Source organism: Mobula hypostoma, chromosome 6 (genome assembly GCF_963921235.1).
Source record: "Mobula hypostoma chromosome 6, sMobHyp1.1, whole genome shotgun sequence".
NCBI classification, from domain to species: domain Eukaryota; kingdom Metazoa; phylum Chordata; class Chondrichthyes; order Myliobatiformes; family Myliobatidae; genus Mobula; species Mobula hypostoma.
The window spans coordinates 76460371-76474722 of record NC_086102.1 but is presented as its reverse complement, the minus strand read 5'-3'; the positions used below and the strand labels follow the sequence as shown (position 1 = coordinate 76474722).

General features: G+C 38.6%; 1 protein-coding gene across 4 annotated transcripts in view; it reads right to left on the bottom strand.

The window, feature by feature from the left end:
• The window catches only part of glra2 (glycine receptor, alpha 2), a 202061-nt gene that overhangs the window by 74330 nt on the left and 113379 nt on the right, over positions 1-14352 (bottom strand). For all 4 annotated transcript variants that reach the window (XM_063051035.1, XM_063051037.1, XM_063051038.1 and 1 more), the window contains exon 7: positions 7437-7651. In XM_063051035.1, the coding sequence (XP_062907105.1) occupies positions 7437-7651 (215 nt within the window). The remainder of the gene's footprint in view (positions 1-7436; positions 7652-14352) is intronic.

The window sequence follows — 14352 nt, the reverse complement described above, 5'->3', positions numbered from 1 at the left end:
AGCCAGAGTCATGCTCCAGGTTCCAAAATCTATTAAGATACTAATTGAGATTCCAATCAAAATCTCATTCCAGATGTCTGACATTCAGTGAAATTGATCAATAAAGTCAAGTTCTTCAGCATGCATAGGAAATGCCTCCTTTGCTGTTGAGCATTTCATTCACAATGTAAGATCATCTCATTATTCAACTGCTCCTATCAACAGCATTGATCACTAATAAAGGTAAAACTTGAAAGAAATGCCCAGCCTATTTCCATTTATTACATTTCTGGAATCCTCGGCAGAAAATGGGCAAAAAATGTAATTAGCCATTATACGTCCATGCCAAGTGCTTTACCTTTGATATATAAACACTAATTCTCTGTAAGAAACATGACAGGCAATGAAGCAAGCTCCTGCAAAATGATAATGATCAGATAATCCATTTTACTGCTATCTCTTGAGGTATTATTGCTAGCCAGGATTAACTCCCCAACTTTATCTTCTATATAATAGTTGATCTTTAATGTCAGGCAAGGTTTAAGGTTTTAAGGCAAGGTTTAATCTGATGGTGTGCACTCCCTCACTGTTACATTGAACTATCAGTCTAAATTATTGTATCTGCAGGAATACGCTTGAACACACGATACACGGATTCAGATTTGATAGTGAGACCAACTGGTGGCTCTGAAGTGGGAATATACTGTACAGGCTTGTTATGTATTATGGCAATCTCAGGGTTTTTTCCTGTTTCGTGGATGTCTGTGAAGAAGAAGAATTTCAGGTTGTATACTGTATACATTGTCTGATATTAAATTGAACCACTGAACACAGCATTTATGGCATACAGTCGGTGACTATCTGTATACAAAGTTCTACACTAGGCAAACAAACAGTCTGCTGGAGTGACTCAGCAGTTGGAGCACCATCTGTGTGTGGGGAATAAAGTTGTTTAATGTTTTGGGTTGAAAACCTGCATCTGCATCTTTCCTTTGCTCCCTCAGATGCTGCTCAACCCACTGGGTTCCTCTGGCAAACTGCTTGTTGTTCTGGATACCAGCAGCTGCAATCTCTTCAATCTCCATTCTGCCACCACAAAATTTTTGCCACCAAGCCATTGATCATCTACTCATAATTTGCCATTTGTGCACCATCAGCAACCTACACTAATTAAATCACTACTTTGCTTTGTAAGCAAAGTTTTACATTGTTGTGGTACAATATAGGAGACCCTTCTGTTTTGTGCTGGCTCTTTTCAGAGGGCTCTCAGCAGCTGCAGCCTGTAGAGTTGTCCACCAGTTGTATCATTACCTACGTCAGCTGCACACTGCATTGGGAGGCTTGCTTATGTCTGGAGAGACCTGATATTGAATCCACATGCAGTTCTGGCACACTTTTCAAATTCCTAACAAACCTTGCATGGCCAGGTGTAGGCCATAGGGCTATCCATTCACCCCCACTTTTGCACAGTCTATGCCGTGGCACCCCTGCTTTGGAAGGTAAAGACAACAAACATTTGTGAGTGGCAGGCTCATGGAGTATTGAACACTTTGCCAATCACTAGGATGGGGCTTAACTGTGGATCATGCATTTTGAGATGTTAACTCTGGAAATGAGGTGCATTATTGACTTGAGAGGGACAATTCATGTAATAGGAAAATCTTTCTTTTCATTGAAAGTTGCAGAACAACAGCTCACAGCTTAAGAAAAGACACCACTTCAGAAACGTGTAACTCCATTTTTGAGGAAGCCACACTGAGGAGATCAGGTTCTTATGTTGGCTTCAAGTTCAAATAAGTTAATCTGATAATGTTATTTTATAGATAACAGAAGGTGTTAAGGTTTGCCTGCCTATATTTCTGCAGATCAATTTTACAGTGGAAACATCATATTGTTTCTAGCCTTCTTATTTAACCCAAGCCGGCTACAGGCATGGTAGTAAAAACAATATTAGGATGTTGTCCATTTTAATAGATTAACAGAATCAAATCTTAGAGACAAATTTGGTATTACCTAAAAGAGCAATGCACAAGGGTGGCTCATTTTAATTTGAAAACCATGGCCAGTGGAATAGATCCCCTCAAATAGATTGACTGAAATAGTAATTTTATTCTTTAAGCTGCACATGGATTGCTGATTCATTAAACTTGTAAAGTTTATCAGATTTTCAAATGATGAGCAAATGGCAAAAAAGAAAATATCTTGCTTTATTCTAAAAGCAATAGTAACCTGGATCTTATTACCTGTGAGCATGATGGAAACAGAATCGCTCAGCACTGAAAAGGGAATTGAATTTAATAGGTAACTATTTGCAGGGCTTAAGGGGAAGATGTAGGAGATTGGTACTGAACTGATTGTCCTCTGAAGAGCAGAGATATATTCAATGGGCTAAGTGATCTCCTCCATGTTGTATTAATGGTTTGATACTGTGACTTACAAATCATCTTGAAAGAGCACTGGGAAGTATGCTTTCAGCATTCAAGTGGGCAGCAAAGTAAGATATACAGAAGTAAAACTTGACGTAGAAATAATTATGGTGATTTTGCACCTCTTGGATGGAACATAAATTACATTTACTGCTGAGAACCAAAAAAATAGAAGGGTATTAGTACTAGAGATAAGTGTGATTAAAAATGATGGGCTCATTTTTAAAATGATGGACTCATTTTTAAAAGGTTGAGTCAGAAAAAAAGATTCAGCTGTAGGAGTTGACAAAGCACTCCGTGACATTCTAAGCAGATGCAAAAGCAAATAACACATTGAATTGAATAATGAGATCATTCGAATGGAAAATTCAATCACAGCACTGATGTGTCAATTAAAAGTGAGACAGCTTTTGTTGTCTTTCTGGGTGACCTTGTTCTGGAATATATACAGGAATTTGAAAAGTCCCTAGTTATGTCTTTTTCACACTGCAAGAATGTCCTTTCAAACAAGTAACTCAGTTGGGAATCTATTATGTAGCATAGAGGGGAGGGGGGGTGCAGAAATTTGCAGCAACAGATGTCAGAGACTCTAATGCTAAAACAGCCTTGGTACTACCATTTAAGTGGGAAAAGAAGAATTCAATGCTTTGGAAAATGGTAAATAAGCTTTGACACCAGTCATATGAGTTTCAATCTATTTGCTTTTAGATTGGTTAAGATTGCATCTATAATACCACTAAGCTGGGGAAAAACTATTGTTTCTTGCCCAGTGCTCCAAAGGCACAGATAGTTTCTGGAGCTCCTAAGCATTACAAGGCATTTCCCATTGGGAAGACATATCGCTTCATATACTGTATGTCATGGAAAGGGTGAGGAGAGACGGAAGCAGATGAAACTTGTCCAACTGAGGATAGAAGGGAATTAGAAAGAGGCAATAAATGAGGCCTGGCTCTAAATCACTAAACCAAAAAAAAACTTTTTATTTTCTTAAAATGAGAAGTTATTAGTGATGGTGAACAGGATTTTTTTTAATGGAAAAGGGAAATTGATGGGGTAAATATAAAACTTTCCTATAAGCTGGAGGAAGTACCAATATACAAGTAATCTTCATGCTCAGGGATATTGACTTTTGAAATAAGATATCCTCTGATGCAATGCAACAAAGTTGACTTAAAGCTGAACCCGTTTAGCTTCTGTTTGGTGCGATTCAAAGGATTTGGAACAAAGTAGCCAAACGAAGCTCCATAAAACAGGCTTATTCAATTGTTTGATCTTTTCATTTCCTATGTTTGTCTCATAAAATTGAACACCAAGAAATTCTTACTTTGTTCTTGAGCATGAAAAGTCAGCAGATAAAAGGTGGCATACCATAGGAATATTGGATGAGTGGAAGAAATAGAGGGTTAAACTTTTTAAATGATTTGAAATAAGACAAGAGTGTGCAAAGAGGTCCAGTTTGGTAACAGTATCACAATCCAGAAGATGTAATAACTACTGGTAATTTTACCTAATATTTTGGTATGAGGTGACACAGTAGCGTTATGGTATAGTATACTTGTATATAGTATAGGCAACCCAGATTCAATTCCCACCCCCCAACTTGTAAGGAGTTTGTATGTTGTCTCCATGACTACATGAGTTTCCTCTGGGTGCTTCAGTTTCTTTGCACAGTCCACAGACATACTGGTTGGTAGGTGAGTTGGTGATTAACATTGTCCTATGGTTAAGCTATTCAGGGGTTTGCTAGCTAGTGCAGCTCAAAGGGCCAGAAGGGTATTTCTGCACTGTATCTCAATCAATCAATAAATAAATAGATAAACATGAAAAAAGTCACGTTGGTTAATGGCTTTAGTGGATGCTTTGGGGTTGTCATCTTCTATGTTTGTATAGATACTGGAATAGTTCCTGTGGATTGGAGATAGCAAATGTGGCCCAACTCTTTAAGAAAGGAGAAGAGAGAGAAAACAAAAATGCTTCTGACCTGTTAGCCTGATATCATGGTGTGGAAAATGGTATATGTAATAATAGAATGTTGTGAAAATTATAATGAGCAGAGTCAACATATATTTTTTCAGAGAAGTCAAATTTGGCTAAACGGTTACAGTGCTCTGGGGAGATAAGAGGAAGATGAGAAGAAACTAGTAAATGAGGATTAACCAATAGATGTGGGGAACCAGGATTTCTGGAGTCTTAACAAGTCAGTGCTACAGAAGAGGTTGGTTAACAAGAATAGAGCACATGGATTTGAGGCTAATGTACTGACATGTCTTGAGAATTGGTTATTGGGCTGAAGCCAAAGAATGGGAATGGATAGATCCTTCTCAGATTGGGAGGTTGAGATCAATGAGGTGGTGGTTGGAAAAGAATGAAGAAAATAATGTACTGAAGTGAAACCTGTCAATTCAGTACTATCTATTAATCAGGATTATAAGAATCAAAAATTCTACACGAAGAGAAAGGACAAAAAGATCTAATTGTATAATTAATGAAATATTTCTAAGAAAAGGTCTCCAGCAATGTCATTCAGAGAATCCATATGACGAAGAACAATCCTGATATCCTTCAGTGTGGCACAAGTTCTTATGCAATAGGTCAGTACTGCACAACTGGATCATCTGCATTGAAAGAGGCTCCACAAATAGTAACACAACTCCCACTGGTACAGAAGCATTGATAATGATGGCCCACTGCAATCCTCTGATCCATAAACATGTTTATTGGCATGTTGACTCTTTCAGAATTTTGATTTGATTTTAATAACGAAAATCTATCCTGAACCATGTTTGATTAATGATTTTAATATTTGTTGAACATTGCTAATATGGAGGAGGAGTATTATTACAACACCAAGAATAGTATAATAGTAAGAATATAAGTCATAATTAAATCTCTCCTGTTGGCTTTATTACATGCCTCACGATGTAATGATCCTACTTTATGGATTTAATTACTTAATTTCTTGTGTTTTTATGTGGTCTGCTCCTTCTGCTTTGTTCTGCAAATCTATGCTCTTAAATACATCTGAAGGAGTTTTATTTTGCTCATGAGAACTAAATTACAATATAGGCAACATTATATGTTCATGCTTAATCATTGATTGGAGAACAAGTTGGTCTGAATCCAAAATACTTCAGTCAGTAGCAACATCTTGAAGTTTTAGTTAACACATTCAATTCCAAAGAAGCAACAGTTCAATTTTGAAAGGGTATAGAACTGTTTGAAATGACATATGTGACAATTTTGTTCTTGTATAAAATTTTAAAGGAATACATCACGCACTCAGAGTGCATGTAAGATTTAGAACTTTAAAAAAGAACAATTTTTGAAAGAGCAGCTGAATGAAAGAATGGTAACTGACATTTCTCATTCTAGCATTTTAAGTATTTATACTGCATCCATTAGGACAGATACTACATTGTGTGTTTCGCCACAGCTCAGAGTCACAGGAAATCACAACTAAGGGCTGGCATTTCTGCATTCTAATGATAGAGTCTGTCAAATGAGATGTTAAACCCCCTCTGCTTTTTCAGGTATGAGTGAAAAAAGCTGTGTGGCATTATAGTAGGAGAGAAGGCCAATTATCCCCTGTGTTCTAACCTTTCACCAAGACTCTAACATATTATTTGGTTTCCACAGTTTTTCTGTAGTAAGAGTTTTATTGGTGTGCTCTGTTCCCTGCAATACACTGGCGATTACCTTTGTAAGTATACCTTTAGTTGTAAAAGGCGTTGAAATCTCCTTAGTTGGTAAGAACTCTTTAAATGTCAGTCAGGTTTTTTTTTGGTTTATTACATCTACATAGTCCAATGAAATATAAAAAGAGAACATGAAGAACAAATGATTATTTTTAAGTAAATCTGTCAATGCACCAGATGGATACATATCCACATTTAACACTAAATGTTTTCAATTAGTTTGTTGTCACTTTTGAGGAATAAAAGCAATACACTGGGGTTTTATTCTCAAACATCCTCCAACTAAAGATTTACAGCCTATGTGATCACAGATGGAATCACACATAGTCTGTAAACTTGTGCTTTCTTGGAGTTTGATTCTCTACATTTTGCTGCAGGAATCACGAACTACCCTAGCTGATCTAGCCTGATCTGCCCATTCTGGTGGAAGTCAGTCGATCAGCACAAATACCAGATCCGAGTTGAATAACATTCCGGCACTCCTGATGTGGTACGGATAAGCACATAACAAAGAACTGAGTCAAAAGAAGATGAATAATTGTTCTTTCTCTAATGTTGCTAAAACATATTGAAATTCCTGATTATGGAAGCGGTTTTATTATTTGCAGGAAACCTTAAATATTCACAGGAAAATTAAAACCCCAAATTATGCTGATTATGAAATTAACAATACTGTATTAAAACCTCAAATTATGGTAATTATGAAATTAACAATACTGTATTAACAATATTGTCATTTGACAATACTTTATCCAACCAGTCAATTGTATTTATTAAATCCTAAACTCCAAGATCAATTAATATCTAATCCAAACAATAGCCACTAATTAACAGTACACTTAATCCAGAAAGTCACATTCAATTAACACCACACCAGACCTATGTAGTGAAGCACAATCAAAAGAGTCTATGTTCTGACATTCAGCTTTGCACAGCACGGATCAATGCTACCGTTTTACAAAATGCAGGCACTCTGAAGATGGATTAAATCTAAATGGCTAATATGGTTAATATTAATCCTAATTAAAATAAGCATTCTTGGTAAATCAAACTTTCAGATTATAGAATGCCAATGAGTAAGAATGCAACATGTCATTTTGACACACCTACACACATGCAATTTGTCCAAATTATTTGGTATTTTGTGTTAGTCTTTGATATAGTATGCAGTCAATTCTAATAGCAAGGGTCTTTCAATGAGCCAGCATAGCACTGAAAATTCAATAGCAACAAAACATTCTAATAACCTTTTTAAGAACAGCTCTAATTAGATCTAAAGTCTGTTGATTCACAAAATGAGAATGCAAGTGTATATATTTGACTGGCAACATCTCACCTTTGGAAGTGAAGCTCGCGAGCCAGAACTCTGTGTGGTCATCGTCAGTACTGTTGTGATGCCCAAAGCTACTCTTGCTGGTGCTGCGTCCATGTTAATCCAGAATGAGACCCAGGAGAGTATGACAATCAGCAGACTGGGAATGTACATCTGGATTAAGTAATAACCCATCTGTCTTTCCAAATGGAACTTAACTTCAATGCAGGTAAATTTTCCTGTTTAAAAAAAAAGAAAATGGCATTAGAAAGCACTAGTTCACTCCCTTAAAGATTTAATAATAAAACGAAACAGGGAATTGTAGAACTACTCTGTGGGTCAGTACCATCTGTTGACAGAATAAGCATATTTTCATCAGGACCATGAATATTTCTAATGCTTAGAATTTTCACTTACATAATAGTGTTTATAACCCAAATGCAGTAAAGCTTTCACCCCAAGCTCTTAATTGGAAGTCAGTGCATATGCTTAGTCGTAGAGTCACATAGTAGGTACATTATAGAAACAGGCCCTTCAGCCCACAGAGTCTGTTCTGATCATTAATTTCCATTAGTCCTGTATTAATCTCATTTTCTTTTATTCTCCCCACTTAGTTATTGACTCCCCCCATTCTTACTAATCATGTACACATCAGGAGCAACTTACAGTTGTCACTCCATCTACCAACCTGCAAATCTTTGGGATGTGAAGGAAACTGGTGCATTTGAAGGAAACCCACATGGTCTTAGAGAGAAAGTGCAATCTCTACACCTATATCACCCAAGGTCAGGATTAAACCCAGCTGGTTGCTGCTGTGAGACAGTGACTCCACCAGCTGTGCCTCTGTGCCATCTTCAGTTATGAAACTCAGCATAATACAAGCACACAACAAACAACAGGAATTCTGCAGATGTTGGAAATTCAAGCAACACACATCAAAGTTGCTGGTGAACGCAGCAGGTCAGGCAGCAAGGGTCTTGGCCTGAAACGTCGACTGCACCTCTTCCTAGAGATGCCACCTGGCCTGCTGCGTTCACCAGCAACTTTGATAATACAAGCACCATACTTTCCAACTGAGTGTGAATGTGATTTGACGTTAAATTATACACATACTCTGAAAGTCAGAAATAAAAGCAGAAACTGCTGGAGATACTCAACAGGTCAGGCAGCTTCTGTGAAGAGAGAAACTGAGCTAATGACTTAAGTCAATGATCTTTCATCAGAAAGGACCTTTTATCAGAAATATTAAATTTGTGGCTTGACCAACTAAGTATCTCCAGCATTTTTTGTATTTGTTTAAGGTCCCCAGCACTTGTAATGTTTGATTTTATGATTGGCCAATTATATATATAGTCATTGGTTATTTAGTTATGCTGGGCAGGTAGTAGATGTAGACAACTATAATTTTTAAAATTGGGTTCAATTAAAATGGCATTTTAATAGCATTGACAATAATTTCTACCTTTAAGTTGTTTATAACAAAAATATGACAAATTTGCTATTATTCTTTACATGAAGAAAAATCTTGAAATACAATTGATTCCAGTTAATTGGGTCTTTGGTTAATTGGGGCAGCTACTTATTTGGGACAACTCTTAAAGAATAAAACAAATTGAGAAAATAGCTGGGATTCCCTTCATTTATTTGGGACAGTATGCCACTTAATTGGGACAGACGACTTGCCTATCATGTTCTAACTAGTATCAGAAATGTGCACTTGTATGGCTATTAGACACTGCATCATGCTTAGACCAAAGAGTTTTTAAATAGCGTCAGATGCGTATGTTTGTGTTCAAACAGCAGTGGTTTTTGTCATTGATAGTTGGCAAGAAATAAGGGTAAGACAATTCAGAACTGTTTTGCTCACTGCAGTTTCAAGCATTCAGGCTTGGAGAGGCCAAAAACAGCTGGGAGTGAAAATGAAATAATTTCACTACTTCAAGGTATATATTTATGGGCATTCCTTAGTCTCATGAGACCATGGATTTGCACCTTGGAAAGTTAGGACCTACAAAGAATTTTAAGGTATCAATAAATCATCTTGAATGTTGCAATGAAAATGAAGATTTGGAGGATGAAATTATTGATAGCGTTGTATAAACGCAGTCCATTGTCTGCACTGATTTTGTTCATTATGTACACTGGATGAATTCCTCCATCGATAACTATAAGGAACTAATATGCAGTTTTATAGTACTATAGTACCATTGATAGAGTTCTAATTTGTTCTGTATTTTGTTTAAATACATAACTTGTTAATCTGTCTTTTGTTAACTATGTCCATGAAAATGTGGCTAATTGGGGTGGCCGTTTAATTGGGTCAAAATTTACTGCTCCCAATGTGTCCTAATTAACTGGAATCCACTGTATTTTTGGTCCAGTTAATGAATGGTGTTAGTTTTGAAAGAATGCTGTTTCTGACAGCAGAATGGATACACTCATAATCACAGTCATTAACCCCAAGGGCATCAGTTTTCAACAGCCCAGTCTAACCTACTTTCTTTGAGTGCCAAGTAGAGTAATTTTTCCAGACAAATTTCTTTGATATTGCAGTTCACTGGAGTATAGGTGCACTGAACTAATATCACAGCATTAAGGTTGTCAGAGTCAGTCAGCTTTGACAAATGGAGAGGACTCCTGCAGCAGCAACACACACAAAATGCTGGAGGAACTCAGGAGGTCAGGCAGCATCTATGGAAGGAAATCATGACAAAGGTTTCAGCCCAAAAGCATCAACTGCTCATTTCACTCCACAGATGCTGCCTGACCTGCTGAGTTCCTCCAGCATCTGCAGAATCTCCTGTGTCTCCTACAGTAGTGAGCTGTTTTTCAAGCCAGGTGGGTACTATCTTTCAGGCATTTTAAGGGCAGCTCACTTTCTCCATGAATAGAAAGGCACACTAAGCCAGATAAACACAATTTCAGTCACTGCTAATAGTAGAAGCTCTTAAATCTTCAACCAGTAGTTACTGTGGTGTATAAAATGTGTCATAATTGGGTCATTCAGACCTGTTTTGGGGCAGGTATGACCTGTACAAAAAGGACGGGTTGCACTTGAATCCCAGGGGGACCAATATCCTGGAGGGGAGGTTTGCTAAGGCAATTGGAAAGAGTTTAAACTAAAATTCTTGGGGGCTGAGAACTGAACTGAAGAGACTGGGGAAGAGGCGGTTGGCTCACAATAGAGAAAGCTTGGAGACAGTGTGTGAGGGAGGACAGGCAGGTGATAGAGAAGGGACACGCTCAGACCGAAAGTTTGAGATGCATCTATTTTAATGCAAGGAGTGTTGTGAACAAAGCAGATCAGCTTAGGACGTGGATCAGTACTTGGGGCTATGATGTGGTGGCCATTACAGAGACTTGGATGGCTCAGGGACAGGAATGGTTATTTCAAGTGCCGGATTTTAGATGTTTCAGAAAGGACAGGGAGGGAGGCAAAAGAGGTGGGGGCGTGGCGCTGTTGATCAGAGATAGTGTCACGGCTGCAGAAAAGGTGGACGCCATGGAGGGTTGTCTACGGTGTCTCTGTGAGTGGAGGTTAGGAACATGAAGGGGTCAATAACTTTACTGGGTATTCTTTATAGGCTGCCCAATAGTAACAGGGATGTCAAGGAGCAGACAGGGAAACAGATCCTGAAATAGTATAATAGTTGTCGTGATGGGAGATTTTAATTTCCCAAATATCGATTGGCATCTCCCTAGAGCAAGGGGTTTAGATGTGGTGCAGTTTGTTAGGTGTGTTCAGGAAGGTTTCTTGACACAATATGTAGATACACCTACAAGAGGAGAGACCGTATTTGAATTGATATTGGGAAATGAACCTGGTCAGGTATCAGACCTCTCACTGGAAGAGCATTTTGGAAATAGTGTGAATAATCCTATCTCCTTTACAATAGCATTGGAGAGAGATAGGAACAGACAAGTTAGAAAAGCGTTTAATTGGAGTTAGGGGAATTATGAGGCTATCAGGCAAGAAATTGGAAGTTAACATTGGGAACAGATGTTCTCAGGGAAAAGTACGGAAGAAATGTGGCAAATGTTCGGGGGATATTTGTGTGGAGTTCTGCATGGGTATGTCCCAATGAGACAGGGAAGTTATGGTAGGGTACAGGAACGGTAGGTACAAATGCTGTGATAAATCTAGTCAAGAAGAAAAGAAAAGCTTACAAAAGGTTCAGAGACCTAGGTAATGTTAGAGATCTAGAAGATTATAAGGCTAACAGGAAGGAGCTGAAGAAGGAAATTAGGAGAGCCAGAAGAGGCCATGAGAAGGCCTTAGCGGGCAGGACTAAGGAAAACCCCAAGGCATCCTATAAGTATGTGAAGAGCAAGAGGATAAGACGTGACAGAATAGGACCTATTAAGTGTGAGAGTGGGAAAGTGTGTACGGAACCGACGGAAATAGCAGAGGTACTTAATGAAAACTTTACTTCAGTATTCACTGTCAAAAAGGATCTTCGTGATTGTAGTGATGACGTGCAACAGACTGAAAAGCTTGAGCATGTATATATTAAGGAAGACGATGTGCTGGAGCTTTTGGAAAGCATCAAGTTGGATAAGTCGCCATGACCGGATGAGATGTACCCTAGGCTACGGTGGGAGGCGAAGGAGGAGACTGCTGAGCCTCTGGCGATGATCTTTGCATCATCAATGGAGACGGGAGAGGTTCCGGATGATTGGAGGGTTGCAGATTTATGAACATTTAGAGGGGCATAATATGATTAGGAATAGTCAGCATGGCTTTGTCAAAGACAGGTCATGCCTTACAAGCCTGATTGAATTTTTTGAGGATGTGACTAAACACATTGATGAAGGAAGAGCAGTAGATGTAGTGTATATGGATTTCAACAAGGCACTTGATAAGGTACCCCATGCAAGACTTATTGAGAAAGTAAGGAGGTATGGGATCCAAGGGGACATTGCCTTCTGGATCCAGAAATGACTTGCCCACAGAAGGCAAAGAGTGGTTGAAGATGGGTCATATTCTGCATGGAGGTTGGTCACCAGTTGTGTGCCTCAGGGATCTGTTCTGGGACCCTTACTCTTTATGATTTTCATAAATGACCTGGATGAGGAAGTGGAGGGATGGGTTAGTAAGTTTGCTGATGACACAAAGGTTGGAGGTGTTGTGGATAGTGTGGAGGGCTGTCAGATTTTACAGCAGGACAATGATAGGATGCAAAACTGGGCTAAGAAGTGGCAGATGGAGTTCAATCCAGATAACTGTGAGGTGGTTCATTTTGGTAGGTCAAATATGATGGCAGAATATAGTATTAATGGTAAGACTCTTGGCAGCATGGATGATCAGAGGGATCTTGGGGTCTGAGTCCCTTGGACGCTTAAAGCAGCTGTGCAGGTTGACTCTGTGGTTAAGAAGGCATATGGTCCATTGGCCTTCATTAATTGTGGAATTGAATTTAGGAGCCAAGAGGTAATGTTGCAGCTGTATAGGACACTGATCAGACCGCACTTGGAGTACTGTGCTCAGTTCTGGTCACCTCACTACAGGAAGGATGTGGAAATCATAGAAAGGGTGCAGAGAAGATTTACAAGGATGTTACCTGGATAGGGGAGCATGCCTTATGAGAATAGTATGAGAATAGGTTGAGTGAACTTGGCCTTTTCTCCTTGGAGCGACGGAAGATGAGAGGTGACCTGATTGAAGTGTACTTGATGATGAGAGGCATTGATCATGTGGATAGTCAGAGGCTTTTTCCCAGGGCGTAAATGGTTGCCACAAGAGGACACAGGTTTAAGGTGCTGGGGAGCAGGTACAGAGGAGATCTCAGGGGTAAGTTTTTTTTATGCAGACAGTGGTGAGTGCGTGGAATGGGCTGTCGAAAACAGTGGTGGAGGCGGATACGATAGGATCTTTTAAGAGAATTTTGGATAGGTACATGGAGCTTAGAAAAATAGAGGGCTATGTGTAAGCCTAGTAATTTCTAAGTTAGGGCCATGATCGGCACAACTTTGTGGGCCGAAGGGCCTGTATTGAGCTGTAGGTTTTCTATTATTGCTATAAAAATTACTGAAAGTTGTTCTAACCATTTCAACAATATTTATGCTTCATCAATGTGAAGTCTAATGAAAACTCATGCTGAGCCAAGAAAGAGAAAATTAGCTGCAAGGTTGTTAATTTTTTAAGAAATTTGTTGAAGTTGGAGAGAAAGATGGAGAAATGGGGTTGGGGGGGGCTAGGAGAATAAATTCCTGAAATCAGAGACAAATAGTTGAAAATAAGGCTATTGATGGAGAGAGAAAGCAAGTAGTATAAATTCATGAGGCTATAAACTGGGAATTGTAGAGTCTAAAGAGAGCTGCATGGTGTCGTGATATGGAAAGACAAAGTTTAAAACTGATTTCAGCATGAGGACAGGTTTGAAACTGAGATGTCAATGCAGCAAGCTAAAACACAAAGTTTTGCAGGACTTGTGGTGTTTGGACAACTGCAAGGATATTGACTCAGAAATAGGCTACAAAACTTGGCACAGGAAGGGCAGAGGGTGGGTAAATGGAACCAAAAATGCCCTCTACTGTGTCCTGAGATAACAAAAGGATACTTAAGGATTTAGTGGCAGATACATGGACCCAAATGGGTGGAGAGTTGGAGGCTGCTGAAACATGCCCTAATGTGGAAGTGTAAGTAGGTGGTCTTTGTGGCGGGGAAGCTAGAATTTGGTTTTCAAATTAGTGAGGAAGTTAAAATATGAAATAAGGCTATCTTAAAAAATAAGGTTATAATTTCACTAAATGTCAATTTAAAATATTTTTGGATGATTCATATCAATATCCATCATAGTATTACAATGTGATCTTTTAGTCACACACTATAATAAGTTCTATTAAAACCAATTATATATCTGAATGCAGAATAATTCAAAAGTCAATTTTCAACTGTGGATGGTTAATTATTCAGGTGTAAGACCAATTGTTCTGATTT